The 14,469-nt window shown below is 37.1% G+C and overlaps 1 protein-coding gene across 3 annotated transcripts in view; it reads right to left on the bottom strand.

Annotated features, from left to right (window-relative positions):
- The window catches only part of slc22a15 (solute carrier family 22 member 15), a 239,121-nt gene that overhangs the window by 218,774 nt on the left and 5,878 nt on the right, over window positions 1-14,469 (bottom strand). For 2 of the 3 annotated variants that reach the window (XM_022672752.2, XM_022672754.2), the window contains exons 5-12: window positions 13,783-13,912; window positions 12,803-13,024; window positions 11,859-11,999; window positions 10,675-10,760; window positions 9,779-9,887; window positions 8,637-8,709; window positions 8,375-8,533; window positions 5,458-7,063 (exon numbers count right to left, since the gene is read on the bottom strand). In XM_022672752.2, the coding sequence (XP_022528473.1) occupies window positions 7,007-7,063; window positions 8,375-8,533; window positions 8,637-8,709; window positions 9,779-9,887; window positions 10,675-10,760; window positions 11,859-11,999; window positions 12,803-13,024; window positions 13,783-13,912 (977 nt within the window). In that variant the 3' untranslated portion in view covers window positions 5,458-7,006. Of the gene's footprint in view, window positions 1-5,457; window positions 7,064-8,374; window positions 8,534-8,636; window positions 8,710-9,778; window positions 9,888-10,674; window positions 10,761-11,858; window positions 12,000-12,802; window positions 13,025-13,782; window positions 13,913-14,469 lie in introns of those variants that run through there. The other variant, XR_007424074.1, reaches the window with a different exon arrangement.

Below are 14,469 nucleotides of genomic sequence, written 5' to 3'. Positions count from 1 at the left end.
TATTATGCCAGTGTTCTAGAGCAGCCAAGTCTAAGCACAAGTTCCAAGGGCGCAATGACCGAGCATAGGCTAAATGGGTATTCAGATGAATGTCTACACCAGCAGTGGAAGCAGTCTGACTAACTTCCAAAAACTTCCATCAGTCTGACGGGACAGGGGACAGGAGAACCTAAGGGGTGAAACATCTATTGGTATCAGGGCAGACAGGTGGGCAGAAACATGGAATAAGTGTTGACTGGATAACAGATAATATGCAACAGTATTCTGACATACAGTAAAATGATTTACCAGAACAGTACAGTTTGTTTTAAATAGAAGAGGATACACCTTTTAGGTGATTTTCTAAATGTGTTAAAATTATAATTTTCATTTATTTTGCCATTCCCTAGAACCGTTCTCTAGCTGAATCTTTGGAAGATCAAAGATTTAAACTCCCAGTGCCTTTGTGAGCCATTCCGGCCAGGGTGGTCCATAAACCCAGAAGAAGCTGGTAAAAGGGGCCGGAGGTACGGAACCCTGAAAAGGAGGCCGGGGGAACCCGATAGTGGCCGGGGCAGAGGGGTCTGCTGCTCTGGGTATTGAGGGAAGGATTACAAAGGCCAGACTGAAGAGAGAGGAGGGCAGAGAGCAAGTCCACACAGCGGGAGAGAGGACGAGTGAGAAATTCAAAGGCAGGAGGAATGAATGAGGCAGCAGTTAAGGTCAAGTGAAAGAGAGAAAAAGAGAGAGAGAGAGAGAGAGAGAGAGAGATGTGAACACATTCCTTGATAGTACAAAGAGCGAGAGAACACGGGACACTCAGACAAAGACGAGAAAAAGAAGAAGAAGAAATGAGTACAAAAGGAAACTAGCTATGGCAATTCACAGACAAGCAGATCCACCCCTAAACTGGTTCCACAAAACTCTGATAAAAAATGAAGTGAAAAACAATAAAATAAAAGAGCCCTTTCCAGATTTGTAATATATGTACACATATGAGATTGACAGATATGAAATATATGGCCAAATAAAGTGAAAACACATATTGTAAATATATGTGCAACATATATGAAACCTATTCGAAATTGGAAAAAAAAATGTTTTACATACATGTCCCATAAGTTTTGTATGGTCATGTATGTGAAATACATATTTTGAAATATATGTCACATATATGTCTGTGCCATAAAATATGTATGGTCATGTATTTGAAATACATATTTTGAAATATATGTCACATATATGTCTGTGCCATAAAATATGTATGGTCATGTATTTGAAATACATATTTTGAAATATATGTCACATATATGTCTGTGCCATAAAATATGTATGGTCATGTATTTGAAATACATATTTTGAAATATATGTGACATATATGTCTGTCCCATAACATATGTATGGTCATGTATGTGAAATACATATTTGGAAATATATGTCACATATATGTCTGATCCATAAAAAATGTATGGTCATGTATGTGAAATACATATTTTGAAATGTATGTCACATATATGTCTGGTCCATATTGAACAGAGCAGAGAGGAGACTAGTGGTGATAGTGAGCTACTGCGTGGTTAACTACGTGACAACACTTGAACTACAACAAACCCATCACTGATCACACACATCAAAATAAGTTTTAAAATACTTCAGAGATGTCATTTTTTCTGCTTTGTTGCGTGACTCCAAATATATTTTTTCATAATAAATCCACAATATTTAAGTTAAAATACACATTTTTGTTGTGTATCTGGGTTTCACTCAGTCCTGTTACCGAAACACATTACCCCATCTAAAACATCTGGAACATTCTACAAGTCACATGTTCAACAGGAAGTGACATCAGTTGGTTCAACATTAAGTTTTCTGTTTGTTTGTTTTTCTGTATTTTTGATCTTATTGTAACTGTGACTGAGGTCGATCTCAACGCTCATTTGTGTTAAATAAATTAATTCTTACACCTTTTATGTTTATTTTTAAAATACACATTTTGGGAAAATTACTAGAATGTGCTCAGTGTCCTCGTGCTATTAGCATAGCCGTCATTTAGCTATTGTTCATGTTTTTGCTAATTCTATGCCAAAAACTCATTCTTTTTACTTTCATTCCTGATATTCAAAACATACAAAGTAACAGGAATGAGTTCCAGTAACAGACCTGAGTGCCAGTAACAGGAGGAGTATGGTCATAAATATCAATTATTTGAACATGCAGTCAATCATTACTTTAAAATAAAGAATTTCTTGAGAGAAAATTTTAATAATTAGTGGACTTGCTTTTAAACATGCTTTTTACCATGTTGGCTTATAAACCTTGTAAAGCTGCATGAGATTGACCAGTACATGTTCTGAATATTTAAGTACATGTGTTATTAGATTTAGAGTACAAAAAAGATAAAAAAAATATATAAAAAAAAAGTTTAATTGGGAAGAGTTACTACAAACAAATGGCACCCATTCAGTGGAACTGTATCAGGATGAGCAGTGTCAGTGTCAGCAGGTAAACTGAAGCTCTGCTGAAGCTGTAATTATGTATGGAAGGGTAGAAGCCCCTCCTCCTCCTCCTCTCTTTGGTTTTACCTGAGCGTCAATGGTGACGTCTTCAGCAGAGAGAAGCGCGCGGTCAAAGGTGAGTCGAGTTCACGTGCTCGTGGTTTGAGGCGCTCGGGCGCCCTCTGGCGGCAGGCCCCAGTACCGCTGGCTCTGGACGTCTGAAGGTATTCCCCTAAGCGCGCAAAACTCAATAAACCGGGTTTTGAAGACAAACCAGGATTATTTAACACAAATTCGGTTCAGCAAAAAGGTTAAACCTGCACCCCGCTCTGTTACTAATGCAGTATAGGAAGGAGTGAGCTAAAATAACCGTCTAATCAGCTTTGTATCAGATAGAATGATGTAAGTTATGTATTCATTGACATGAATCTCTTCAATAATGATTTGTTTAGGAAATGTAAAAAAATATAAGGTCCATTTAACTTAAAGGGTGTCATTTGCTTGTTGTAACTCTTCCAAATTAAACTTATTTATTAATCTTTTTTAAACACATGTATTTAACTATTTAAGACATGTACTGGTTAAACAGCTTTACTTAACCTTTTTACAAGGTTTATAAGCCGAAGACGTTTACAAAACTCGTGAAACATGTTTCAAAGCAAGTCCACTTAATTCCTTCGATTTTCTCTCAAAAAAGTCTTTATTTTAAAGAAATGGCTCACTCCATGTTAAAATAATTGATATTTATGACAAAAATCATTCTTGTTACTGGAACTCACTCCTGTTACGTCTTATGTTTTGAGTAACAGGATTGAAAGTAACAAGACTGAGTTTTCAGCATAGAATTAGCAAAAACATTAAAATAGCTAAATGGCGGCTGTGCTAATAGCGTGAGGACACTGGGCACATTCTAGTGATTTTCACAAAATGTATATTTTAAATTCTTATTTTTTTAAATGTTAAAAAATAAACAACATCTAAGAATTAATTTAGGTAACAGGAATGAGTGTCAGTCATAGTTACAAATCAAATATACAGAAAAACTAATGAGGGAACTTAATTTTAGTCATGGTCTTCAGAAGAACCAGCTGATGTTACTTCCTGTTGAAGATGTTCCATGTTCCAGATTTTTCAGATGGGGTAATGTGTCACGGTTAATACGGTGAAGCCCAGAGACAAAACTAAAATGTGGATTTTTTTATAATGACAAACATATTTTTTTAAAAGCATAGATGGGATTTGGAGTTACAATACATATTAATAATTATATTTCATGACAAAGTTTATAGTTAGAGATTGAGTACAGGTGACAAATGCTATTTTTTCTGTATTTCAAGTAGTTTTTAATTACATATTTTACTTGTGCAATTAGGTCAATGTACAAGACACTTTGCCTAATAATAAAATGTATTTTAAAGTTATTTTGTGGGCAGATTTATACATGTAATTTCCCTCCCAAATCCCCACCCCCCCAACCCACACACACACATTCTGCACAATTTTTTTTAATTCCCCTGTATCAGGATGATATATATTAAACTGTTAATGTTGCTAAATTTGGAATGCACTTTTTAACTGCATATATTCCCATTACAAATGCATGTATTTTAGTAGAATGTAAATATATTAAAGAAGTTTAGTTGGACGTTTGGCTGGAGTTCGCTTGAGTCTCTGTACGGATCATCTTCATACTAGACTACATATGTCTGCTATGTTCTTGCTGGAGTGTGGGGGGCGTGACATATGCAGGTGTGATGGATCACAGTATAAACCAATAGGGGGTCGGAATGATAAATGTTTATACTTCTCTACATCCAACCACAATCAGATTCACTCTATCTGGATGGAGAGATTTATCTAGATTTTTTTATTTTTAACTATGAGAAACCGGAATGAAAACAAGTTGAAATGAAATAGAAATAATGAGGTAATTTTTAAAATGTAAAGAGTAGAAAGTTCAAGAAAATTGAGTGAACATGTAAGAAGTACAAGTAAAAAATGTCTTAAAATAATTACTCCAGTAAATAATAGATACCCAACATTTCTACTAAAGTAATGTAAGAAAGTATTTGTTCTTCATTACTTGACACCCCTGACATTGGGAGTTGAGTAGGAATGCTTAATGCAACAAATATTAACACCTTTTTCATTTTTCTGATTTTTTATTATATCAGAGATCCCCTTTACAAGCAGCTCCATCAACCCAGAAGCTTAATATTGTGTGGGATTTCTTGCTTTTTTTAAATTAATTTATTTGAATCACTCTCCCCCAAAAATGAGGAAAACATCACTATACATAACTATATGCAACAACATACAGAGCTGTACATTTACATAATTCTATATCTATGACCACAGAGCCACTGACAGAATTACAGACGCTCTCTTACAGCAAAGACACACACAGAGCCAGTGAATACTGGCAGCTGCTGGCGAACAGTCTGTAGTGTAAATAGCTGAGGCGGAGCACAGCGTATTGATCCATGATACGAAACAAAAAGGCTGAAGATCCCGATCACCAAGCAGGAGACAGAGAAACAGTGTGAAAACAAATAGGCAGCAGGATTACCAGCACTGGTAATGATGCGATTCTGAGATGGAATTATTTATGCAGTAAATTTGGCCTCGTACTCTTGTGCTGGGGAGACAAGCACAGTTCGGCTTGTCCTGTTGAGCCGCTGGGCTTCATGTTCACAGAAGGCACCGATTGAGCTTTCTTCTCCTTTACAAGTTCAAAAATCAGTGGAATCAAGTGTTTTTAATAAACAAAAGTAATCTGTTGCATATGAATGTAAAGTTATTGAATTTCCAAGTTGAACAGTTATTCTTTAACAAGTTCTTAATTTTTCCAAGATTTCTTCTAGCAAGATTACATAAATTCTCTCAAAAAAATTTAAAACATAAAAAAATGAAAACCCTATAAACAGCATTTAAAGCTTTCACCCTATCTGGACAGGATTATTTTGTCAGGGGGACGTCTGTGAAAAATATTTCACACTTTTATTCAGTGATAAAACTCTTGCATCCAGACTGCAATTGAAAAAACAGGAGGACATCGCATTCAGTAGCTCCTCCATTTCCACTCGCTGTTGTGTTTACGTGGATTTCCATAGAAACACGCACACCAAGTGCAAGTATGGTGCTGACTAAAAAACTAATGTAAAGCAAATGTAGTGATGTAGTGGAGCAGATCAAAAAGCTCCGACTGAGAACAGCAACCACACCAACTAAACTGCTGAAGCTTCTGCTGGTCTGACAATACCCTATTGATTCCAGTCCTCAACATCACTGAATGTGTTTGGAAGGGCTTGGTAGGGTGGTGATGAAAAGCAGCTTCTAATTCTGAACTTGGTGGGAAGAAGCAGAAACTGCTAAAACTTGAAAATGAAAGTGAGACTCCTGAAAGGAATGAAAGCTGTAATAAGGGTGAAGCTGAAGCTTTAAATCTCTCTAAATCTGAAATTAGATTCAGATGTATTTTTGTCAAAAAGATGTTTTGTGCCTTTTATTCTGCTGTTCAAAAATTAAGAACTTGTGCTCGGTGACTGTTCTGACTGGAAATGGAATGAAAGTAAAGATGCGTCAAATGGTTCTTTGAGGATGCAATCAAAAGGACCACATTTGGCTTTATATATACATATGTAAAAACCTTATTAAGGTTTAAAAGAGCTTCACTTAATGTGGCCCTTTAAATTCAACATCTCTGGTTGAATAAAGGGTGGGACAATATATTGATATGGTGATATATCGTCTCGATTTATTTATATTGATAAGTGGCATCAAATATTGATATTTCTATTGCAACATAGGAACTCTAAACTCCCTAAGACTCGCCCCCCAATTAAACATACAAAACTTGCTGCTTCATTACTCCACATGGTGGCTCTATAATCATATTGATAGGATATTGGTTGTTACATTTTGTGAAACTGACAGTAATAAATCTATAATTCCTAGTATTTGCTCATTCAGGGGTATTCTATCCTCTTCATTAGCAAAGATGCTATTAAATATTGTAGAGAAATTTCTTACATATCGACATATCGAGTATCACAGAAACATATTATCGTAATTTAATTGTTATTGCAGGCAACATATCATGATTACGCCCCGTTATCCCCTCTAATTTATATATATTTTTGGCATCACTCAAAGAACCATCTGAAGTTGGTTTATTAACTATATTATAGAGTGTATTTTTTTAATCCACACAGTAGAAGTCCATGATTGACGTGACAAGATATTCCAAACTTTTGAATCGGTCGGTTTGGCACATCTCCAAATACTAACACACATTCACACACATTCTTGTCTTTTGAGTCAGTTTGGTACAATCCTGCACGCACACACACACACACAGTGTGTCTCTTCTTGGTCCAGTCTTCACCCCCACTAATGGGCCTTATTGTGGAGTTTAGAAGCTTGGTCCTTCTCCTTCAGAGTAAACTGGCCTGCTTAGAGTTCTTTACCAATTCACTGTGGTGTGAGTGCATGTACGTGTTTGTGTGTTTGGCCACTTTTAGTTTTAAAGCTCATTCACTTTCAGATCCTTTGCGTTTGGACAGGTGGTCGTCTTCTAGCAGGTGAACCTGTAAAACAAAACAACCCAAATTAACCTTTCTCTTTGCACAGATTAAAGCAACAGTTTGTTTGAACAACCAATGAACAGGGCCCAGTCTCCCAAAAGCATCTCAGCATTAAGATCATCTTATTCATTTTGGATTGCAAAATCAAATTTAAAGCAGTGCTTTAAAATATCCAGAGACTCTTAAGTAAAGGTTATTAGTATTAGCCTGTGTATGTTCTGTCTAATCTATCATTATGAGATAAACTTGATTTAAACCAGTCCTTTTTTAGTAAATAGTGTTAAAACTGAATATATGTTTGAATGAGGGAAATCTGTTCAGAATGATGTTAATGAGCAGTGCAGAAGAATCCTAGGCCTATGTTGTGGAAATTTGGTGGTTTGGAGTGAAATAATAATGTTGAATGCTGAGTCAGGATCGAAGTGAGTAGCAAGGTTAGGCCTATTATTTAAGAAAACTGTTTATTAAGAATGAAGCTCTAAAGTGTAATGTGGATGAGTGGAGTAGATGGAGGTGTGCACTGCGCAGGCCAGAGCTACATGGCCTGATTATAAAATTTAACTTTTTTACAATTACACAAATGTGATTTGTTACTTTGCTATATTATGCATATCACACCACAGCTTTATATATAAAATAAACAATAGTACTAAAACTGTAGGCCTGGGATCTCAAGTGTTCCAGCAGACTAAGCCCTGCCACTATGATCAGGAGATCAAGGTTCGAATCCTGTTCATGTAGCTTGCCATCGGCTACCAGAGCCCTGAGAGAGCACAATTGGCTGTGAGCTGATGCACCGGAACCGAGTCGCTGCGCTTTCCTCCGAGTGCTCTGTGATGCTACTCAGCAATGCAGCATCAGTAGCAGTTAAAAAAAAATAGGTGCATGTATCGGAGGAGGCATGTGCTTGTCTTCATCTTTCTGTTTTTTGGTCATTACTAGTGATAGGGGGAGTCCTAATGAGTGGTTTGGGTAATTGGCTGTGTAAATTGGGGGGAGAATGGAATAAAAAGGATATAATCCAGACCTTTTTTTGAACCCGACCCAACAGGGCCAGAGCAAAGTGGTGGGAAATCTCAAAACCGGCTGCAATATTTACATATTGTTCTGTATTTTATTGCATATGATAAATTATACATAATTACTAATAGGAGTAAACATTTCTTGACATCCATTACAAGATGATTGTAATATATTGTATTGTATTAAGATTAATTATAGTCAAATAAAATATTTTCAAATTACATATTACACACACCTATTGAACACATGTCAAAAGTATATACAGTTTATCAGATCAACTATGTATGTTACCTGGGTCTCTATCATGCGCTGGTAGCCTGGTGAGGGGAGTTCCTCTAGGGTTTCAGCCACAGGTTTATTGAGTGTTTCTGGAAGGAGAAGCCCCAGCGCTCCCGCCGTCACCCCAATAAGACAGAAGACCGTGAACGGCATTGATGCATGCAGCACTTTCTGATTAATAATCAATACACACACACAATTAATCCATGTGAACAATTACAGCATAATGTGGAAAGAATTGTGTAAAATGACATGTAAAAAATATACTGCTCACCATGCTGGGTACGAATGGAGCTAAAATACCTCCCACCCTACAGGACATGGAACACACACCCAGCCCTGCATTCCTAAACACAAAACACATCATTTTTGCATATTTATTAAAATATTTTTTTTTAAATAGCAATTTTAAAAAATGGGTCCCAATTTACAATGTAATGTTATTGAGCCATGTCACTGCATTAATCAACAGATAAAACATTTCTGAGCTGATGCTACTAATGTGGATATGTGGATTTACAATAACCAGTGTTTCTCCACATTTTTTAACATTAGACTGAGCACCATAACACTCCTTAGAGCAGGGGTGTCCAAACTTTTTTTTGTTGGGGGCCAGAAGGAGAAATATATTTGAAGTCGAGGGCCAAAGACTCTGTAATAAAACAAATCATGAAATATACCACTTTAAATAATACATTTTCCTGATTACTTTCATTTACACACCATTTTACTTGACTTACTACCTTTTTCTTTGCCAGTGTTGTGTAAACTACGACTTTTCAAATTGATGTTTCATTTCTTGATGCCTCTTCATATTAAACTACTTAATTACGGCAACTTTTAGACTCATTTGTCCTTTTTCTGCGCTAGAAATGCGCACCCTCTCCGCTTTTAGACTCTTTGGCCCGTTTTTCTGCGCTAGAAACGCGCACCCTCTCCGCTTTTAGACTCTTTGGCCCGTTTTTTGTGCTAAAACTTCACTCTCGCCGCTTTTAGACTCTTCGGCCCGTTTCTGACACCTAGCGTTCAAACTTTGAATCTCACATTATAAAAACATGCTTAACAGCGGGCCAACTTTCATCCTATTTCTTAAATACCTCCGCTCCAAAAAAGGAAACGGGCCGCAAATGGCCCGCGGGCCGTAGTTTGGACACCCCTGCCTTAGAGGCCATCATTAATATTAGTCCATTATTAATATATAGTCACTATAAATTGTCTTTATTATCAGTTCTACTTATACACTAAAGTACAATGTCTCAGCAGTAAAGAGAAGAAATAAAGGTCTGACAAATGAAGTCCAGTGATAAACTCCGTGCTGAGATGAGAAATAAACAGCAGGTTTTCTGGCCATACAACATTGTTGGGGGGCCCGGTCTCAGTTTTACAGTTGAAAAATATCCCATGTCCAGTGTGTACCTTATGACGGTGGGGTAGAGCTCTGAGGTGTAAACATAAACAATGTTAAAGGCAGCGCTGACCATCAGCTTTCCCAGCAGAGCCAGAGAGCTTCCACTCGCCCAGGAGCCTGTGGGGAGAGACAGCAGAATCTCACACACAAATATATACACACAGACTGTTATCATAACCTCTGTCAATAGTTAAAATAAGAAGCCACTTAAAAAAGATGAGTTTATTTAATTTTACCATCTTTGAAAACCTCTGGAGGAAGAGGGATGATCACAAGCCATCAAGCCAAGCTGAACTGCTTGAATTTTTGCACCAGGAGTGACACAGTAATCCAAAAGCAGTGTGTAAGACTGGTGGAGGAGAACTGTATCTAGGCTGTTTCTTTACCTCACTGATGAGTCTTCATTGTGCTCTTGGGGTAATTTTGACTGGGCAGCCACTTTTTGGCACAGTAACCACAGTCCCAAATTGTCTCTATTTGTAAACTGTTTGCCCTAATGTAGACTGATGAATATCTAAAGTCTTTGAAATTACTTTTTAACCTTTTCCAGCTATCTGTAAGTCAACAATATTTGATAGTAGATTCTCTGAAAGCTCTTTTTGGCGCAGCACGGCCCACATACACACATCCTTCTTAAAATGTTTTTTCTTCAGTCAGATTAGCTCTAATCCACACCTCCAAACTAACAATACTCTAGGTATGCTAATTTAAGGTCATTAACACAAGGGTTTACATACTTTTTCCACTAGCACTATAAGGTGCATATGTTTGTTCTCAATGAAACACATTACATTTGTCAATACCCTTGATGTGGATGAAGAAAGTTTGAAAAAACATGAAATTCCAAAGGGTCCTCTTTTTTTTGCCACTGTATTAAGAGTAAAATAGCACATCATCTCCTTACCTGACTGAACAGGTAGAAACATGGAGATAAGACAACACAACCCTGCCAGAATGAGAAAACTGGCTAATGACTTCCTTCTCCCTGCCCTGAGAAAGAGAGGGAAACAAACAGTTAAACCAGCACGTGTTCAGAATAATCTACACAGTGGAGCATTCAAATAGTTCCCACATTTAAATCTTATACATGTTCAGGTCTGTGAATCATCCCAGTTTCCTGGAGAGTACTCACCTGTACTCATCTGGCTTTATAGTTGGAGCCGTTTAACCCTCAAATAACTGTAAACTTCACAGTCAAATCAGAAACTTATGGCCACAACATATATATTTAGCTCGATTAATCATATAGTACACTTTGGAGATGTATAATAATTACAGACTGTAGTCCTGTACCTGTTTTTCTGTATACTTTATTATTTACTGTTCTTCAATACTCAGGACCCACAGGAGAGCCCACCACAGGGCAGCTATTATTATTTGAGAGGTAGATCATTATTCACAGCACTGCAGTAATTAGCACTGATTGTCAATCCTGATAGTGGTGTGTAGGGTTACTTTCACATTACCAGGCTGAAATGACTCAAATCTGATTTTTTTTGCTCAATGTGGCTCACGGCTGTATGAACGTGCCAAATTTTAGATTTTTTGCAAATCAGGTTTGAGTCACTTTTTTTTTGTGGTCCTAAATCGCATACGTATCCGATCCATAGACATGCGACATGAATGTGAACAGTCAAATTGAATTCATGCATCTTTTGAGCTACGTGCTTCTCTCTTGTATTCACACATCTCTTGGTGCAGCTGTGTAGCTATAGCTGCAATAACAGCAAAAGGAAACCGCCTGTCCTTTTTTCACCTCCTTGACCGGAGCATGTACTTCACACCAGCTGTTTACTTTTTCTCCACTCTGGCAAAAGATGCTCCACATATGAGCTGCTAACTAATCCATTTCCCTTTATAAAGCTTCGATTCGTCTCTAAAATTTGACGTTTTTTGTTGTTGGTGAAGAAGGCGACGTTTATACACGCATCATTGTGCGCATGTGAGGCATTTCAGGGACAGCTGCGTTCACATTACACACAGATACAGATCACTTACATGAATGTGAACTGTCAGATAGCCAAATCTGATCTGAGCAGAAAATCAGATTTGAGCAATGTGGCTTGTAATGTGTGCATGTGTACCTACCAGGTCTTGTTGATGAAGTAAATGCAGAGTGGATAGGCCGGTAGCTCCACCAGTCCATACATGGCCACACTGAGGTAACGGTTGCCTTTATCCTCACTTGCATTCATGGTTAATCCATAATACACCAGACTACAGGCATACCTGCAACACACACAAACACACACACACACAACACACAGTTTTGAAGTTTCGTTACATTGTTTATTTGTTGCTTTGCTGCTAATGAAAAGAGAATGATATCACATTGATTGGTTCTTTTGCTAGATCAGGAACTTTGCCACATATGGAACTGCTGCCATTCTAGGATGCAATTTACCACCCAATCACATTTAACTGTGAATATGACTCATGTCCGAATAAAAAAAGACAATATTTAAAATAATACACTTTTATGAGGTGTCAAGTATCCTAGAAATAGTATTTAGTAGTGTATACTTAAATCCCAATTTCACTGGAGTAATTATGATTTTTCAGACAACTTTTTACTTCTAATTCTTACTCCTTACATTTTAAGAAATAGCCTCGTTACTCCTATTTAATTTCAGCTTCTTCTCATTCTGGCTTCTCATCTTTTAAAAAACACTATCCAGATAAATCTCTTCATGTTTTGGGGAGGGGGGTAGCGCACTCTGTGGCGTGGTCTAAGCCTTTGTCCTTAATGGCATTTTCCCCCCTTACATTACTTTGACGTTTATACTTTAAGTAGTTTAGAAAGCAGTACTTTTACACTTTTACTTAAGGAGTAAAAAGCTTGAGTTGCATTTTAAACCCTAGTATCTATACTTCTGAGTAATGAATGTAAATACTTTTCACATCTTGTTTATGCCTAAGGTAGTAAAATATTCAATTTTGAGATTATACCTATCTTTATTTTGTAAATTCTTTCAAATGTGTTCGGTCTTAATGAATTTTGAATCACTCTCAGGGAGTCTCAGGGTACTCACCAGACATACATGAGGACCACAGTCCTGCATCGCAGTACAGAGTGAGTGGCTAAAACGAGAAGTCCCGGACTGGGCACCTCAGAGCCGGACGAGCCGGGCGTTCGCCGGAGCTTCAGAGTAATCCGGCCTTTACCGTTCCTCACAGCGAAACTCTGCAGCACTCGCTCGGCCTGATTCGTCCGCCCTCGAGAGAACAGCCACCGCGGAGACTCCGGCAGGGTGCTGAAAAAACACACACACACACACACACACCCATTTAGACAGATTCACAAGCAAACATTCACACACAAACACACAATATCAAATACTACGTCAGACGACTGCATATAGGATTAAATGTATGGATTTACATACATTTATTTAAAATCAATCAACGTATGTCGAGCATTATGTGCATATGCACGTAACAAACCTGCTGGACATACAGATATGAAATACAAATGTGCAAAAATTAGGACATCCCATGAAAACTAGCATTACTACTAACATTACTGAGAAATGGAAGTAAAACTGAACACATAATTTATAAAAATAAATCGTGATTTTCTTGTGAGGAAAAAGTAAGCACACCTAGGCCTGTGAAAATAATTGTGTGATTTTTTTATTTATTTCAATACTAATGCCTAAATATTCTTAGTAATTTAAGGTGCAATTTCAGTGGTTTAAAATGGTCATAAAATGTTAATATGGTGATACAATGGTTTATTGCAGTAATTTATGTGACAATATTGGCTCCAAAAAATCCCCCACATTTATTACTACTCAAAATGTGTACTATTAGAACAAAGTGCAGCACATTAGCTGCAGATGATTATAACATGGTTATGGAGGTTCTTTTTAGGAGCCTGTCTTATTTAAACCTCAGAAATTCATTTGTTTTGATCTTAAATGTTGATTTAAGTGTCCAAATGTTTCCACACATCAGATATTCCAGACATGCTACTGACACAGCTTGCTGTTGTTCGTCATCTCACACGTACATGCAGAAGAGGAAGAGCAGCACCCCAGGACAGTTGGCAGCCGTTGCTAGGTTACGCCACTGTCTGATGTAGTAGCCAAGCACAGCGAACAAAGCAATGCCCACCGCAAAGGTCATGTTAGTCAGCGTTCCTGATACACACACAGACACACACATAAACAAACAATACAAACGTCACTAAGTAAAGCTTTTGTGCTAATGCTTAATCAAACTGTACAACTGTAGAAATATAAGCATTATACGTGTTATTAAAGCTGCTAATCGCGATCAAACTCATTACTTGACAAACGATTGGGCACACTTTCAACGTTTTTTTAAAGCTTTGCCTTACTTTAAAATGTGAAAAACAATGTATTGATTAAATATTTAATCTGGGGTAAGAAGTGCTAATCGCTATCAATTTTTTAAAAAGCTTTTCCCTATTTTAAAATGTGCAAAAAAATAAATTGGGGGGTATAAAGTATAAATAATAACATATGTTTTGGTTAAATTATTTCTCACAAGTAATTCAAACAAAGCAGCTGTGTTCATCTGTAAAAAGCTTTCTGTAGTGGGTGGGGTTAATGTAAAATCCGAGACTGTTAATAAAATGAGTTCAGACTGTTCCATAACAGTCCATAGCAATTTAGAAATTGTTCCATTTTCATTTAAGAGAACACAGTTCCACTGCTCTACAGCTAAATGCTGG

Source organism: Astyanax mexicanus, chromosome 14 (genome assembly GCF_023375975.1).
Source record: "Astyanax mexicanus isolate ESR-SI-001 chromosome 14, AstMex3_surface, whole genome shotgun sequence".
Lineage (NCBI taxonomy): Eukaryota > Metazoa > Chordata > Actinopteri > Characiformes > Acestrorhamphidae > Astyanax > Astyanax mexicanus.
The sequence above is the reverse complement of the archived record's forward strand: the minus strand, read 5'-3'. Positions and strand labels throughout refer to the sequence as shown.